The following is a 15,064-nucleotide window of genomic DNA, read 5'->3' on the forward strand; positions in this document are numbered from 1 at the left end:
GTTGAGCCTCCTGTCCAGCAGATGGAGTCAGAGAAAAAACTGAAAGGGCATCCCATTAAGGAGTGTGCTCACCCTGCGCCCCCCAGTATTTCTCTGGTTCCAGCAGATGTGGTCAGACGAGCCTGCGGTTCACTCTCCTTAGTGAATTTTCTATTTCTTCTCTTCAAAGATGTCTTTTCTTCAACATTTACTGGGCCAAGCAAGTATTTTATAAAAAAAAAAGAAAAGTTAAACAGTGTATCTTTTCTCACAGGAAACAGTTTTTGTCTCCTAGCTCTTGTGGAGCCCTAGGGGGGATTTTTCCCCTTGATTACTTCAGCCTAGGGCTCCTTTTTCCCAGTGGCCTTCCCTGCCTAGGGGTGATACTGGTGGTCCAGTCACTCCCCCTCCTTTTCCTGTGGTGACCCCTGAGATGTGCATACCTCGGGTCCCATTGCAGAGAAGTTTGACATTCTTCTGCTGTGTCAGGGCTCAATAAAGCCTGCTAAGTAATTCTTTAAAAAAAAAAAAAAAAAAGCAAAATGACTGATTCAGTTCAGGTCTAATTTTGAGGTGGAAAAGTCTGTTCTTTATGGCACTTTGCCGACCGGCAGGGAAAGAAGCAGCTCACAGCCTTCGCTGGCTCTCGCGCTTCTGTGTAGGCAACACCAACTGCTTTTTTTTTTCTCACGATCCCGATGCCAAGATCAGCGCTTTGCCTGGCCTGCGGGGAGCCTGCTTTGCGGCTCTCCCTTGACGGCCTTTGCTCAGTCTGCTTGCCCTGAGGGGGGGGTCCCTCCATGGCACCTTTTAAATCGACGACCTGAGGTCGGGTCGGCAAGCAGGTTCTAGGCCGTCCTCTTAAAAAAAAAAAAAAAAAAAAAAAAAAAAAATCTGCGGGATCAGCGGCCATTTTGTGCCCAGACCTCGCTGCAGACTCAGAGCCTCAGGGGGGAGGGAGCCGGATTTTACCTATTCTCTGCCTGATTTAAGTCCTATGGATTCTCCTGCTCCTGTTTCTGAAACACCCCCCCCCCCAAGGGGCCCCTCCCCCCCTTGCCTGCAGAGCACTCCCCGGAGTTTGTGCTCCTGTTGCACAGATCTTTTTTGGCCAGCTTGGAGGAACAGGGGGATCCCTCCTCAGGACCCCCGCAGTGAAAATCCCTCGTTTGATTTGCAGCCAGTCCTCTCCGACAATGCTACCACAGTAACTTACATCAACCGCCAGGGAGGCACCAGGAGTCGCCTGGTGGCTCTGGAGGCCAGCAAACTGTTCGCATGGGCGGAGCGCCACCTGGACTGCCTGGCGGCTTCCCACATTGCAGGGAAGGAGAATGTTCAGGCAGATTTTCTCAGTCGTCAACTATCTCGACCCCGGAGAGTGGGAGTTGTCTGAAGAAGCGATGGATCTAGTCTTATGCAAGTGGGGGCGGGGGGGGGGGGGGGTCGTCACTTGGTCTTGATTAGAGATGTGAATCTGAACTGAAATCGGATCCGATTCTGGTTCCGATTCACATCTCTAGTTCTTGATGGCCACCTTAAAGAATGCAAAGGCTCCCAGGTTCTTCAGCCAAAGACGGGACACTGCTCGGAGGGAGTGGATGCGCTGGCCCTACCCTGGCCCAGCGATGTTCTCCTTTACGTGTTCCCATCTTGGCCTCTGGTGGGAAAGGTCCTCAGACGGATAGAGGTTCACAACGGGCCCTTAATTCTCATTGCGCCAGAATGACCCCGCAGACCGTGGTTCGCAGACCTCGTGAATCTCGCGTCGATGGCCTTTTCGTCTCGGTCACCTCCACAATCTCCTCCGACAAGGTCCCATATTTTTCGAGCGGGCAGATCACTTTTGCCTAGCGGCCTGGCTTTTGACCGGCGGCACCTAAGAAGAAGGGGCTATAAGGAGGAAGTGATCTCCACTTTGATGCGCGCACGTAAAACCTCTACATCTCTGGCTTATGTGCGAGTCTGGAGGGTGTTTGAGAATATGTGTGCAGACGCGGGAGTATCGATGCATAGGGCCTCTGTCTCCTTGGTTCTCTCCATCCTTCAGAACGGTCTCTCTGAAGGCTTATCTTTTAATTCTTTGTGTGTTCAGGTTTCCGCCCTCGGTTCCCTCTTAGGGAGGCTCGACAGTTACTTGGTGGCGGCGCATCCGGATGTCATACATTTTCTTAAGGGCGCCAAGCATTTGAATCCACCGGTCCGGGCGACTTGTCCGTCCTGGAGTCTTAATCTGGTTCTTCGTGTCCTCTGTGAGGCGCATTTTGAGCCCCTCCGCCGAGCTACACTCAAGGATCTGACACTTAAGACGGTCTTTCTTGTGGCTATTTGTTCAGCTAGGAGGGTGTCCGAGCTTCAAGCTTTCTCCTGTAGGGAGCCCTTCTTGCGGTCTCGGATTTGGGGGTCTCGCTAAAGATGGTTCCCTCCTTCCTATCAACAGTGGTTTCCTCCTTCCATATAAATCAGTCCGTTGAGCTCCCTGCCTTCTCTCTGGAAGATATTGCTAGTGTGACAGGGGGTGACCTCCGCCGTTTGGATGTTAAGAGAGCTCTTCTGCAATATTTACAGGTTACTAATGACTTCAATATCTATCTATCTTTTTGTCTTATGGAGTGGGCTTCATAAGGGGCAGAAGGCCTCTAAAGCCACCATAGCACATTGGCTAAAGGAAGCCATCGCGTCAGCATATATTTGCGGGGGTCAGCAGGTCCCAGAGAGTCTGAAAGCCCATTTTCTGCATTCGCAGGCTAACTCGTGGGCGGAGAGCCAGCTGGTTTCTCCACAGGAAATTTGCAGAGCAGCCACTTGGAAGTCGTTGCATATTTTTGCTCGGCATTACTGTCTTGACGTAGCGGTGCCAGTGCTTGGTTCTTTTGGCAGACAGGTACTCAGAACGGGACTTTTGCGGTCCCACCCTAGTTAGGGAACTTTTGGTACATCCCACTGTCTGGACTGATCTGGGTACGTACAGGGAAAGGAAAATTGGTTCTTACCTGCTAATTTTCGTTCCTGTAGTACGATGGATCAGTCCAGACTCCCTCCCGGTATCCTGTTCTTAAGTCTGCTCGTTGTCTTCTTTTCAGCTGTGTAGAATGTCTCTTCCTTACAGAACTATTATATATGAAGGACCTTAAGGCACCGGACGTTTATACCTTTTAGACAAGAGCTGGTTTTTTGCACTGTTTCTAGTTTTTGAATTGTTATCCTTTTTGGATCAGTTACTTGTTTGACCTCCATCGGGTTCATTTCCCGGTTTGGTTATCTGCTTTGTTAATGTTTATACTGAGGGGCGCAGGATGAGCAGACGCCTTATATGGGATGCCCTTTCAGTTTTTTCTCTGGCTCCATCTGCTGGACAAGAGGCTCAACCCACTGTCTGGACTGATCAGTGGTACTACAGAAACGAAAATTAGCAGGTAAGAACCAATTTTCCTTTATATTCCATCTTTTGTGAATGCGCAGCCATTTCAGAGAGGATTATATTCAGGTATAGCAGGTATTTCCATGGCCACAGAGGACTTTAAATCTGAGTTTGTGCCTGAGGCAACTGAGGGTGAAGGTCTCAAGGAGTGTCAGCAGGATTTGAACCCTGGCTTCCTTGGTTCACAGCCTGCTGCTGTAGCCACTAAGCTGTTCCTCCACATACTGTACTTAAATTAACCTTATTTATTGATTCCCCCTTGTATATAGAAATCAGTTCTGTGCTTCCTAGAGTAAAATGCAAGTCCCCAAGTGGCACCTCTCTGTCTAGTATGTAACTCCTTCATATGCATCTGTCAAAGTCTCTGTTGGCCAATTTGGCTGGTGGGTTGTGCCCTTTCTGCTGCTCACATATCTTCAGTATGGCAGATGCACACTAACTGCCAAAGTTTCCACTACGTACTAAGATTGTTTGTAGTCTGTTTTATGTATTTAGTACATAACAAGGAAATTGTGTAACAAATCTAGAGTGGCACTTTAAAAAAAAAAAAACAAAAAAAAAAACACTTGAGGATTGGATTTTTTTTTTCTTTTTTTTTTATGAAATGCTTACCGTTTGGTGTTCTTTACTTACCAATAGGGCAGAGTACTGGTTGGAGCTGTGAGTTTGTTGGCAGTTATCATAGTTACCAGGCCACTAACTGCTGCTTCTCCGAGGATGGCTCTCTGCTCGCTGTTAGCTTCCAAGAGACCATCACCATATGGGAGTCGGACACCTGGGACCTAAAGTGTACCTTCTGCCAGCCTCCTGGAAAAATACGGTATCTAACATCCCATTCCTTATCTCACCTTTTAACCAGTTTGCAAGTATAACTTTCTTCACAACCTGTTATACATTTTTAGAGGCTCTCGGGTAATATGTAGGATATTACATATATATAATAAAAGTACAAGGTTTTTTTTCTTTATTTTTCTTTATTTTGTAATTACCGGTAACTTTGAGCATCTTGTTCCTTTGGTATTGTGACTCTTACTATCAGAACTTAATTCATTTGAGAGATTTTTTTTTTTTTTTTAGTGTGGAAGGTGGGATTTAACGGGTACCCCACTCTCTGCGTTTCTCTGACCTGCAGGATAGTTCCCCTGGCTTCCTCCACTCATGGGTTTAGGTTCCTTTTGAGCTTCTTAGTAAAAATAAACTTGGCATGGCAAAATAAATAAGCTTCTGCTAAATAGCAAAGAAATTGTTGCGAGACTGTGCATAAAAGAGTTGCTAACCATGTCTTTGAGAGAGAGAAATGGCATGTGTTCTGCTGGTGTTTTGAGAAAAAAATGTCTGAGCCTGCTGCCACAGATGCTGTGGTGTGAATGGGCCTTGAGGTGATAATTCTGAACAGATAATCAAATAAAAACACCTATTTGGTAGCAAAGCTACATGATGGTTTGCAATGAAAAAAGTAGGAAGTGGTGCGAAATGCTGTGGCAGGCTATCTTCCATTTTCTCAGAGTCAAGATAATTCAACAAAAAAGACCTATGCACTAAGCCTTCTATCAAAGACACAAAATGGTAAAAATCCTTTTAGCATATTGAGATCTAAGAGGCCACTATTAAAAAAAAAATGCTGAGATCCTAAATTTAGGAATTATGTTAGGTGCCTGTATATCCAGACTTAGAATCATAAGTGTTCAGCTGAAAATTTAACTATATTTAAAATCCTAAAACTTAGGGCCTAAATGTGAGCCTGCTGTTAATTTGCCTAGATTTAGGGGCATGTTAGGGAACATGATGCTGAAAATCCATGCTAGGCACTTAACCTCTTTTTGTTATGTTTTATTTTTTTTCCTACCCTAAATCCACCACCTTAGCCACCCACTTTCTAGGCTCTTAAATTTAGGGACCTAGTGAAACTTTTCAAAGAGGCCAATTTAGTCCCTAATTCAGGTTTCATGATACCTTTACAAAGCAGGACCCTGTGAATGAGATTGTCCCTTGTACCTCAAATTTAAATTTTGCATTTCTTGGCATCCAGAAAGAAAGATGAGACCGGTCGTCTTAGTTGAAGGGAATCCTTTATTGGTTTATAAAATTAAAGTCACAAACTGAATATATGCCCGACTCAGGCTGAGTTTCACCCTATACAGGGCTGCATTAGGGGCTGTAAGAAAGTCATAAATTACAATATTAATCCATAATAGAAGCACAATCGATGTTATATCAAAATAATAAAACTAATATATTAATCACACATTTTCTAAAATAAATATACATATATATAAAAAAGGCACAAGTAACTACATAAGTACATAAAAGTATATATAAGGAGAGGAAGAGAATAAATAGATTAAATATCACTCACTCCAAGGGAATAGTGGGGGAAAAAACATATACAATGTGCTATCTTGCTGAAATGGAATATAGGAAAAATAGTTTCTCCGATGGCTGCTGAATACTGCTTATAATATATTCATCACTGTGTTGTTTCTCCTGGAAACTGGAGCAAATCATGAATGTATGATTATTTCTCACTGAAATAGAGGGATGACTAATGGACTAGTCAAAAACGAAATTGTATGCCACCTTTCAAAGTATAGGGCGAAACTCAGCCTGAGTCGGGCATATATTCAGTTTGTAATTTTATAAACCAATAAAGGATTCCCTTCATCTAAGACGACTGGTCTCATCTTACCATTTCTTGCCTTCTGGCAATACAAAATCGTCTTCTGCTTTGTTTTCTTGGACTGCCTTTCTTAGCATCCAGACAGATGAATCCAGAACCAGTTGATTATGCAACTCTCTACCAGCAGATGGAGACAGAGCAAAGCTTACATCAAAGTATATATATCCCTGCAGTGACATCGGCCCACCAATATTCCTGTTTCCCTGTACGTACCAGGATCAGTCCAGACCGCTGAGATTATGCCTCCCTTCCAGCAGATGGAGTCGGAGAAACAAACTAAAAAGCACCCCTCTTAATCCGGTGTGCCACCTGTGATCCTTCAGGATTTCTGTGACTCCAGCAGATGAGGGTGGCAGAACCTGCGGTCCTGATCCTGTAAAAGAAATAATTATACTACTATTTACAAATTGGAAAGTATGGGGTTCTTGGGCCCCTAGTTGCCTCTGGCTAGTTCAACTGGTTTATTTAAAAAAAAGAAAGAAGGAACTCCGGGCAATTTGGCTCTCGGGAAAATCCCTGCCTTACCTACCACCGCGGCCTCCCCTCCAGCAGATGGAGACAGAGAAATTTTGGCGGAGTTTGTCCTATACCCCAAGGTGCCACCTACAGACTGCCAGTATTTCTCGTCTCCAGCAGATGGTGGAGATGCAAAATCCTACAGTCTTAGTTTAAAAAAAAAAAAAGTAGAAGCTTTAGGTTTTTGACTCAGTTTCATCTGTGGGTATAGTTTAAAAAAAAAAAAAAGTAATAGAAAGGACTTTAAAATAAATTTCTTCAAGCTCAAGACAGCCTCCCAGGGGTTGGCAGGTTCTGAGAGGACCATCCCCCTTGGTAGCTGAGGCAATTGGAGTGGGTGTCGAGGACCCTGTTTACCACGCCTTCCCCTAGTGCTTTGGGGTGATACTGGGGAGCCCAGATCACTCATCCCAGGAGGCACCGGACCAGACGCTGACAGGTTGTGTAAAAAAATAAATAAATAAAAATCTTAAATTTACTGCAGAGCTTCTGTCTGGGCTGTGCTCTCTGTTGATTTTTTTTTGTCCAGAGCTCTTTTGCTAGGGGTGGGCTGCGTTGACATTTCTTTTTTCCTCTCTTGCCATTTTTGCTGCTGCGGACAGCTGCTTCAATGCTGCGTGGTGCAGCCTGTAAAGCATGTGGAGATGCACGTGTCTCCAGGGAAGGCCTTTGCTCCGCCTGCCTCCCCGGGGAGGGAAGGAATCTCCGGAGCCACCGAAATCTCAAAGAATAAGCCGCGCCACGAGACGGAGAGCCTCTGCCAGCCGCAGCACAGCGTTCTGGGCCCCTTTTTGGCCACTTTTCGAGCGGCTGAGCATGCCATGGGGGGGGGGAGGGAACCCCCTCCCCCATTATCTCCATGTCCATCAGTCCGCGCTGGGGGCGATCCGTCGGATTTTTCATTTGATGTGGCTGAGGACAGTCCTGAGGGGGCATCTGATTCCTCTTCATCCTCCTTTTCCTCGGACTTCATTATGCTATTGCAAAGCGGCAAAGAAAAGTTCTGGTTCCCTGACAGCAACGTCAGGCCCCTCTGCTAAGCGGCCTAGACCCCCTGAAAAACTGGACATGCTGAGACTGCAGCTCCCTCTTCGGACTGCGCTGTCTTGTCCGCGGGACGATTCTTCGTCTGATTCTGAACCGGATGATCAGGGCTTGGGGGACAAGCCCCCGAAGGGGGACTGATCTGGATGACAGCCCTGAAAATGCAATGCTGCAGGCTATGGTGGGAGATGACCCTAAGGTAGTCCATCTCTTCAGGAGGGATAAATTGGGACCGCTCATCCTGGCAATTCTGGAGGAGTTGGGTATTGAGACTCTGCAGGAAGATTCCCAGATGGGGAATATTGATCCTGTTATGTTGGGTTTTTGGGGACCAACCAGATCCTTCCCTTTTCATCTCTTTCACTGACTTGCTGTTTCATGAATGGGACACCCCGGATTTGGGATTGAAGATCAGCAAAACGATGGATAAGCTGTATCCGTTATCAGAGGAAGCTCTCTACCTTCTTCGAGTCCCCAAGGTGGATTCGCAGTGTCCATCCAAGTGACTGGAGCAACAGCGCTTCGAGATCTCCAAGATCGCAAGCTAGAGGTTCAGCTCAGGAAAACATTTGAGGTCTCCGCGCTGGGTGTACGGGCTGCCATATGCAGCAGCTTCTCTTTGCAGGCAAGCCTTCGATTGGTACAACAATTACAGAGTGTATCATCTCTCTTGGAAGAGGAGGCCACTCAAGCGGGTCATTTGGAAGCCACTGTGGCCTACATTGTGGATGCCCTGTATGACCTCCTCCATACATCCGACCGTTCTATGGTGTCTGCTGTCTCAGCTCGCAGATTGCTCTGGCTGAGGAACTGGTCTGTTGATGTCTCCTCCAAAGCTCAGTTGGGCTCTTTACCATTTAAAGGCAAGTTGCTCTTCGGAAAGGACTTGGAGGATCTGATCCACTCCTTAGGGAAGAACAAGGTCCATCGTCTGCCAGAGGATAAATCCAAGACGAGAGTTTCCTTTACTCCTCTGTCCCGCTTCAAGGGGAATCGGAGATTTCGTTCTTCTAGATAGTCAGGGTCCTCGGCCCGACAGTCTTCCAGCCCGCAACAGTCCTGGTTACAGTCCTGGTTGCAGTCCTTTCGAGGCTGTCGCTTTGGCAGACCTGGGTCAAGCCAGTCTTTTAGGAGCTCCTAAGTCCTCACAATGAGATGAGGCCAGCCCCATTCCTCTGTTCCAGTTGTGGGAGGCAAACTTTTGCAATTCTACGAGGAGTGGACCAAGCTGATGTCTGACCAGTGGGTCCTCAGTGTAATAAAGAACGACTACGGTTTAGATTTTGTTCAGCACCTGCGAGACCACTTTCTCATCTCCCCATGCTCGTACGTGGAAAAGCGTCGGGCGGTGCAGGGCACATTGCAACGCCTTATCCAACTCGGAGCCATCATTCAAGTGCTTCCCGCTGAACAGTGGAAAGGCCGCTACTCCATTTACTTTGTGATGCCAAAGAAAGAGGGCACTTTTCGGCCCATCCTCAGTTTGAAGAGTCAACAGATGCCTTTGAGTACCTTGGTTTTGCATGGAAACCCTGAGATCAGTCATTGTGTCGGTGCACAAGGGGGAATTCCTAGTGTCTCTGGATCTCACCGAAGTGTAGTTACACATCGGTAACCAGCCCAATCACCAGAAGTTCCTGAGATTTTCGATCCTGGGAGAGCATTTTCAGTTTTGGGCTCTGCCATTCGGTCTTGCCACGGCACCCAGGACCTTTACCAAGGTCATGATTGTGGTAGTAGCACAGCTCCGGAAGGTCGCTTGATTCATCCTTATCTGGATGATTGGTTGATCTGAGCGAAGTCAGAAGCTCTCTGCCATGTGGCGATTCACCTAGTTATTCAGCTGCTGCAATCACTAGGTTGGGTGATCATCCTAGCCAAAAGTCATCTGGTTCCCTCCCAGTCCTTGGAATTCCTGGGAGCCTTGTTCGATACGAGCCAGGGGAGAGTTTTTTTGGTGGGGGAGCGCATTATCAAACTACAGGGAAAAGTGCGATTTTTGTTGTCCAGACAGCCCCCCCCAGAGTTTGGTTCAATGACTTCAACTCTGAAATTGGTCCCATGGGCATTTGCTCATATATGAGACCTCTACAGTCAGCTTTGCTATCCCGTTGGAACCCGGTGTCAGAAGAGTTTCATCTTCCTCTTCCTCTTACAGAATGTGCTCGTTCCAGTCTCAATTGATGACCCCTCTCGGACAATTTGACCTGCTGTGTCCCTCTGGAATTTCCCGTTTGGACGGTGGTGACCACAGATGCCAGTCTCTCGGGCTGGGGAACAGTTTGTCAGGACAAATCAGTGCAAGGTCTGTGGTCAGTGGAGGAATCCCAATGGTCAATCAATCGTTTGGAGACCAGGGCGGTTTGTTTAGCATTGCAGGCTTTTCAACCACTCTTGCGGGGCAAGTTGGACAGGGTTCTGTCCGACAATGCGACAGCAGTGACTTATATCAATCGCTAGGGAGGAACCAAGAGCCAACCGGCAGCGATCGAGGCTCAGCAATTGATGCATTGGGTGGAACAGCATTTAGCCAGGATTGCTGCCGCTCACATTGTGGGAGTAGACAATGTTCAGGCCGATTTTCCTCAGTCAACACAGACTCGATCCCGGGGAGTGGGAGCTATCCGCGGAAGCTTTTCACCGCATATGCGTCAAGTGGTCGCGGCCAAATATGGACCTGATGGCGACGTTTTGGAACACCAAGGCCCCTCACTTCTTCAGTTGATGCAGAGAACCGGGAGCAGAAGGCATGGACGCCCTGGTTCTTCCTTGGCCGATGTCGATACTGTATGTGTTCCCACCCTGGCCCCTCATCGGCAGGTGCTGCGTCAAATAGAGTCTCACCTGGCGGAGGTAATCCTAGTGGTTCCAGAGTGGCCGAGATGTCTGTGGTTTGCAGATCTCGTCGGGCTAATGGTGGACGGGCTCCCGAGACTTCTACATCAAGGTCCCGTTCGTTTGGAAGAGGTAGATCGCTTTTGTCTAATGGCATGGCTTTTGAGAGGAAACGTCTTATGAGCAAAGGTTATTCGGATGCAGTGTTGGCTACCCCTTTGCGATCTCAGAAAACCTCTACCTCCCTAGCCTACGTCAGGGTGTGGGGCGTTTTTTGAATCATGGTGCGTCGAGCATAAGGTAGATCCTACTTGGGTCCTGGTACAGGATATTTTATCATTCTTACAGGCGGGCTTAGCCAAAGGTTTATCCTGCAGCTCTCTCAGGGTCCAGGCAGCGGCTCTCTGTTTCCGTGGTAAAGTCCATGGGGGTATCCTTGTCTGCGCATCCAGATGTTGCTCATTTTCTTCGGGGAGCAAAGCATTTGCGTCCACCTTTTAGAGATCCTTGCCCGTCATGGAACTTGAACCTGGTACTTAAAGCTTTGTGTGAGGCACCTTTTGAGCCGCTGAAGAGAGCAACGTTAAAAGATCTGACTTTGAAGGTAGTTTTCCTCGTGACTATTTCCTCGGCGCGCAGAGTTTCGGAGCTTCAGGAGCTATCTTGCAGGGAGCCCTTTTTGAGAATTACGGATACGGGAGTTTCCTTGCGGATGGTGCCTTCCTTTCTTCCGAAGGTGGTATCCTCCTTTCATTTGAATCAGTCTGTTGAACTTCCGTCTTTTCCTACTTTAGACCGGTCTGATCCACAGTCTCGAGACCTGAGAAAGCTTGATGTATGCCGGGTTCTGTTGCGCTACTTAGAGGTTACCAACAGTTTCCATATGTCGGATCATCTTTTTGTATTGTGGAGTGGTCCTAAAAGAGGACATAAGGCAGCTAGAGCCACGATTGTCCGCTGGTTGAAAGAGGCTATTGAATCAGCGTACCTTCTTTGTGGTCGGCCACTCCCGGTCGGTCTTTGAGCGCATTCTACCCGGTCGCAGGCGGCCTCATGGGCGGAGTGCCAACAAGTATCTCCACAGGAGATTTGTAGAGCGGCCACTTGGAAGTCACTTCACACCTTTGCTACCAGTTGGATGTGCAGGCGCCTGGTTCTGGGGGATTTGGTGAAGAGGTGATCCGAGCGGGGCTCTCCGGGTCCCTCCCCATGTAGAAGAGCTCTGGTACATCCCAGGAGTCTGGACTGATACGGGTACGTAGAGGGAAAGGAAAATTGGTTCTTACCTGCTAATTTTCGTTAACTGTAGTTCCACGGATCAGTCCAGAGTCCTGCCTAGTTCAACATACAGATATGGGAGAGTCCGCTCGTTCGGTTATTGAATCTCATTACTCTGCAGATAAGTACTTTTAAGAGTTTTAAAATTTTTCATTGAACTTGTGCTAAGTTATCACGGGCTCTATTGCCATTTGGGGTTAGTGAGCCTGGTTCCTGTGGGAGTACATCCTGACGGTTATGAATGGTAGTTAGTTAAGTTGGGTTTTGATTCATTCTGCTTTGATACAATGTAATACTGGCAGTCTGTAAGTGGCACCTTGGGGTATAGGACAGTGTCTGCCAAAACATCTGTCTCCATCTGCTGGAGGAGAGGCAAAACCCAGGAGTCTGGACTGATCCGTGGTACTGAAGAAACAGCAAGGAAGGCTGTCTAAAAAAGCCGTGAGGGCGACAAAACAGGATTAGCAGCCAGATGTCCAAATAGTATCCTTTATTGGGTAGTAACACGAGTAAATGAACAATACCCAACTCTGGCCGAGTTTCGCCCTCTTACATTGGGGCTACGTCAGGGGCTACAACATACAATAACACATACATGTAAATCATAAAAATCATAAAAACATGACTAAAACGCACATTAAAAATGGTAACATAAAAATGTGGTGTAAAAGTGAATTATTACAAAACATGTAGTTATGAAATGAAGACCAAATATTATGACTTTACCTCAGCTTGAATCGTGTTATGATGAAAATCCAAGTTTTAAAAAAGACTATACAACAAAGGTCTGTAATTTACAATGTAATACTGGCAGTCTGTAAGTGGCACCTTGGGGTATAGGACAGTGTCTGCCAAAACATCTGTCTCCATCTGCTGGAGGAGAGGCAAAACCCAGGAGTCTGGACTGATCCGTGGTACTACAGGAATGAAAATTAGCAAGTACGAACCAATTTTCCTTTAATGGACTTCTCCAAGAACTTATCCAAACCTTTTTAAAACCCTGCTGCACTAACTGCACTTACCACATCTTCTAGCAACAAATTCCAGAGCTTAATTGTACATTAAGTGAAAAAGAATTGTCTCCAATTTAGTTTTAAATGTGCTACTTGCTAACTTCATGGAGTGCCCCCTAGTACTTTTATTATCCGAAAGAGTAAACAACTGATTCACATGTACCTGTTCTAGACCTCTCATGATTTTAAAGACCTCTATCATAGAAACATAGAAAATGACGGCAGAAAAAGACCAATCGGCCCATCTAGTCTGCCCAGCAAGCTTCCACACTTATTTTCCCATACTTATCTGTTTCATCAACCTTGCTGGTAACTGTTTGATTCAAATTTCCTGCCATCCCCTTTCATTGATGCAGAGAGCAATGTTGGAGTTGCATCAAAGGTGAGCATAAGGCTTATGGTTAAGGATAGTAATCGCCGCATCCAGCAAGTTACCCTGATGCTTGTTTACCCAGACTGCACAGATCGATGCTTTGTTGGATGTTGTCTGAATTAAAATCCTTTTTTCTTCATTTCCCCCTACCATTGAAGCAGAGAGCAACGCTGTATATGCTTTCAAAGTGATGTATTAGGCTTAATTGGTTTAAGGTAGTAACCGCCGTAATAAGCAAGCTACCCCCACGCTTATTTGTTTACCCAGATTATGAAGTTCAGTCCTTTTCGGTTGTAGTCTGAATGCAAATCCTGTTAAAACTAAATCTTTCTCTCCCAACATGGGGTTAGAACCCATGAGCGAGAGATTAAAGGTCTCGCGCTTTATAATTTGAGCTATTCAGGCTTGCCGTGAAAGAATGAGACAGCTGGTCACCCTGTCCAAGGACCTGCAATCATGCGCCAACAGCCCACATTTGCATTGTGAGGTTTAGAGAGGGTGGGGAGGAACACAGCTGGAAAACTACCGGTCACCTCAACGGCTCAGCAACTAAAATGTGGTACACGGTGCCTAGCACTGTCTCATGCTCAGGAGGGGACTGCCCTAGGCAGCTCAGGCTTCTCCCCAAGTGTCCGCTGGGCCACACAGAGAAGCCCCCTGCCACTGGGGCCACATGGAGGACCAAAGCCGCTGGAGTGTGAAGCGAAAAAAGAAAAATAGATTAAATGATCTGGAAAGGAATTCGAGTGAGGTTATCAAATCTGCAGATGATACAAAATTATTCAGAGTAATTAAATCACAAGCAGACTGTGATACATTGCAGGAGGACCTTGCAAGATTGGGCATCCATATGTCAGATGAAATTTAATGTGGGCAAGTGCAAGGTGTTGCATATAGGGAAAAGTAACCCTTGCTGTAGTTACATGATGTTAGGTTCATACATTTTGCCCTGCTTTAGAGGCATTGTACATAACTTGGTAATCCATATTTGGTGCACATAATTTAATGTGCTTATAGTACATGTGGCCCATATAAGCTTAATTGATCTTTCCAAAGATTTCTGTGATGATGATTGTTTATTTGTTGCATGGCTGGTTTGCAGCTCAGTAACTTTCTTTGGATATGTTTTTCTTTTAGGGGTCTTTGCTTTGGGAGGTTAAGTTGTTCCAAGTATCTTCTTGCTACAACCGATAACGGGTTTTTATGCTGTTGGAACCTGCTCACTTCTGAATGTAAGTTTGGTTTGTTTGTTCAAATATACTTGTAAAGGATTCAACTGAACCTTGCCTGTCTCCGGTTTAAGAACACAAAAGGGCCTTTTTGATTTGTTGTGGTAATGTATTTAGCTGTACTCTGTGGAGGCAGCTCAAATGTCAAGAGATAAATATTGCTTCCATTTCAGTTCTTTCTTTCAGCAGTTTAGGATCCTTGACCTATATCTTTCAGTGATTCTTAGCCACAGGAAAAGGAGAGGACATGCACGTAATGGAGTCTGAAACTTCCTTGAAAAGGCAGTAAAATGTGCTTGTTTTTAAGATTTTGCTGGGATTAAGCTGTAGGCAGCATTGACTACCCTAAAAAAAAAAATAATTTGATGGGCAAACTAGGTGGTTCATTTTAGTCTTTATCTGCCATCATTTATTATGTTACTATAAGCGATGGTGTGTGTTATGTTTCAAAGGTTACCTTTTCTATCATGGCACTGTTCTTTATAGCAGAAAGTCCTGGCTAAATAAAGCTATAAAGCTCTTTGAAACTCCTGACATACTCGAGGCCTTCATATTTCACACAGGACCTTAAGTGAAAACAAATGCCACAAAGGAAGAGGTGCTCAGATGAATCATTTACTCCAAAGACGCAGCATCTCCTGTATTGTCACAATATTAGCACATGCATCTACTGAGCATTAGTGATCACAAAATGTCAGA

General features: G+C 46.0%; 1 protein-coding gene across 1 annotated transcript in view; it reads left to right on the top strand.

Annotated features, from left to right (window-relative positions):
• WDR75 (WD repeat domain 75) overlaps window positions 1–15,064 on the top strand; it is a 147,981-nt gene that overhangs the window by 98,864 nt on the left and 34,053 nt on the right. Inside the window, exons 14-15 of the mRNA XM_029605984.1 lie at window positions 4,040–4,220; window positions 14,274–14,368. Of these exons, the coding sequence (XP_029461844.1) occupies window positions 4,040–4,220; window positions 14,274–14,368 (276 nt within the window). The remainder of the gene's footprint in view (window positions 1–4,039; window positions 4,221–14,273; window positions 14,369–15,064) is intronic.

The sequence above is a fragment of the Rhinatrema bivittatum genome, chromosome 6 (assembly GCF_901001135.1).
Source record: "Rhinatrema bivittatum chromosome 6, aRhiBiv1.1, whole genome shotgun sequence".
Lineage (NCBI taxonomy): Eukaryota > Metazoa > Chordata > Amphibia > Gymnophiona > Rhinatrematidae > Rhinatrema > Rhinatrema bivittatum.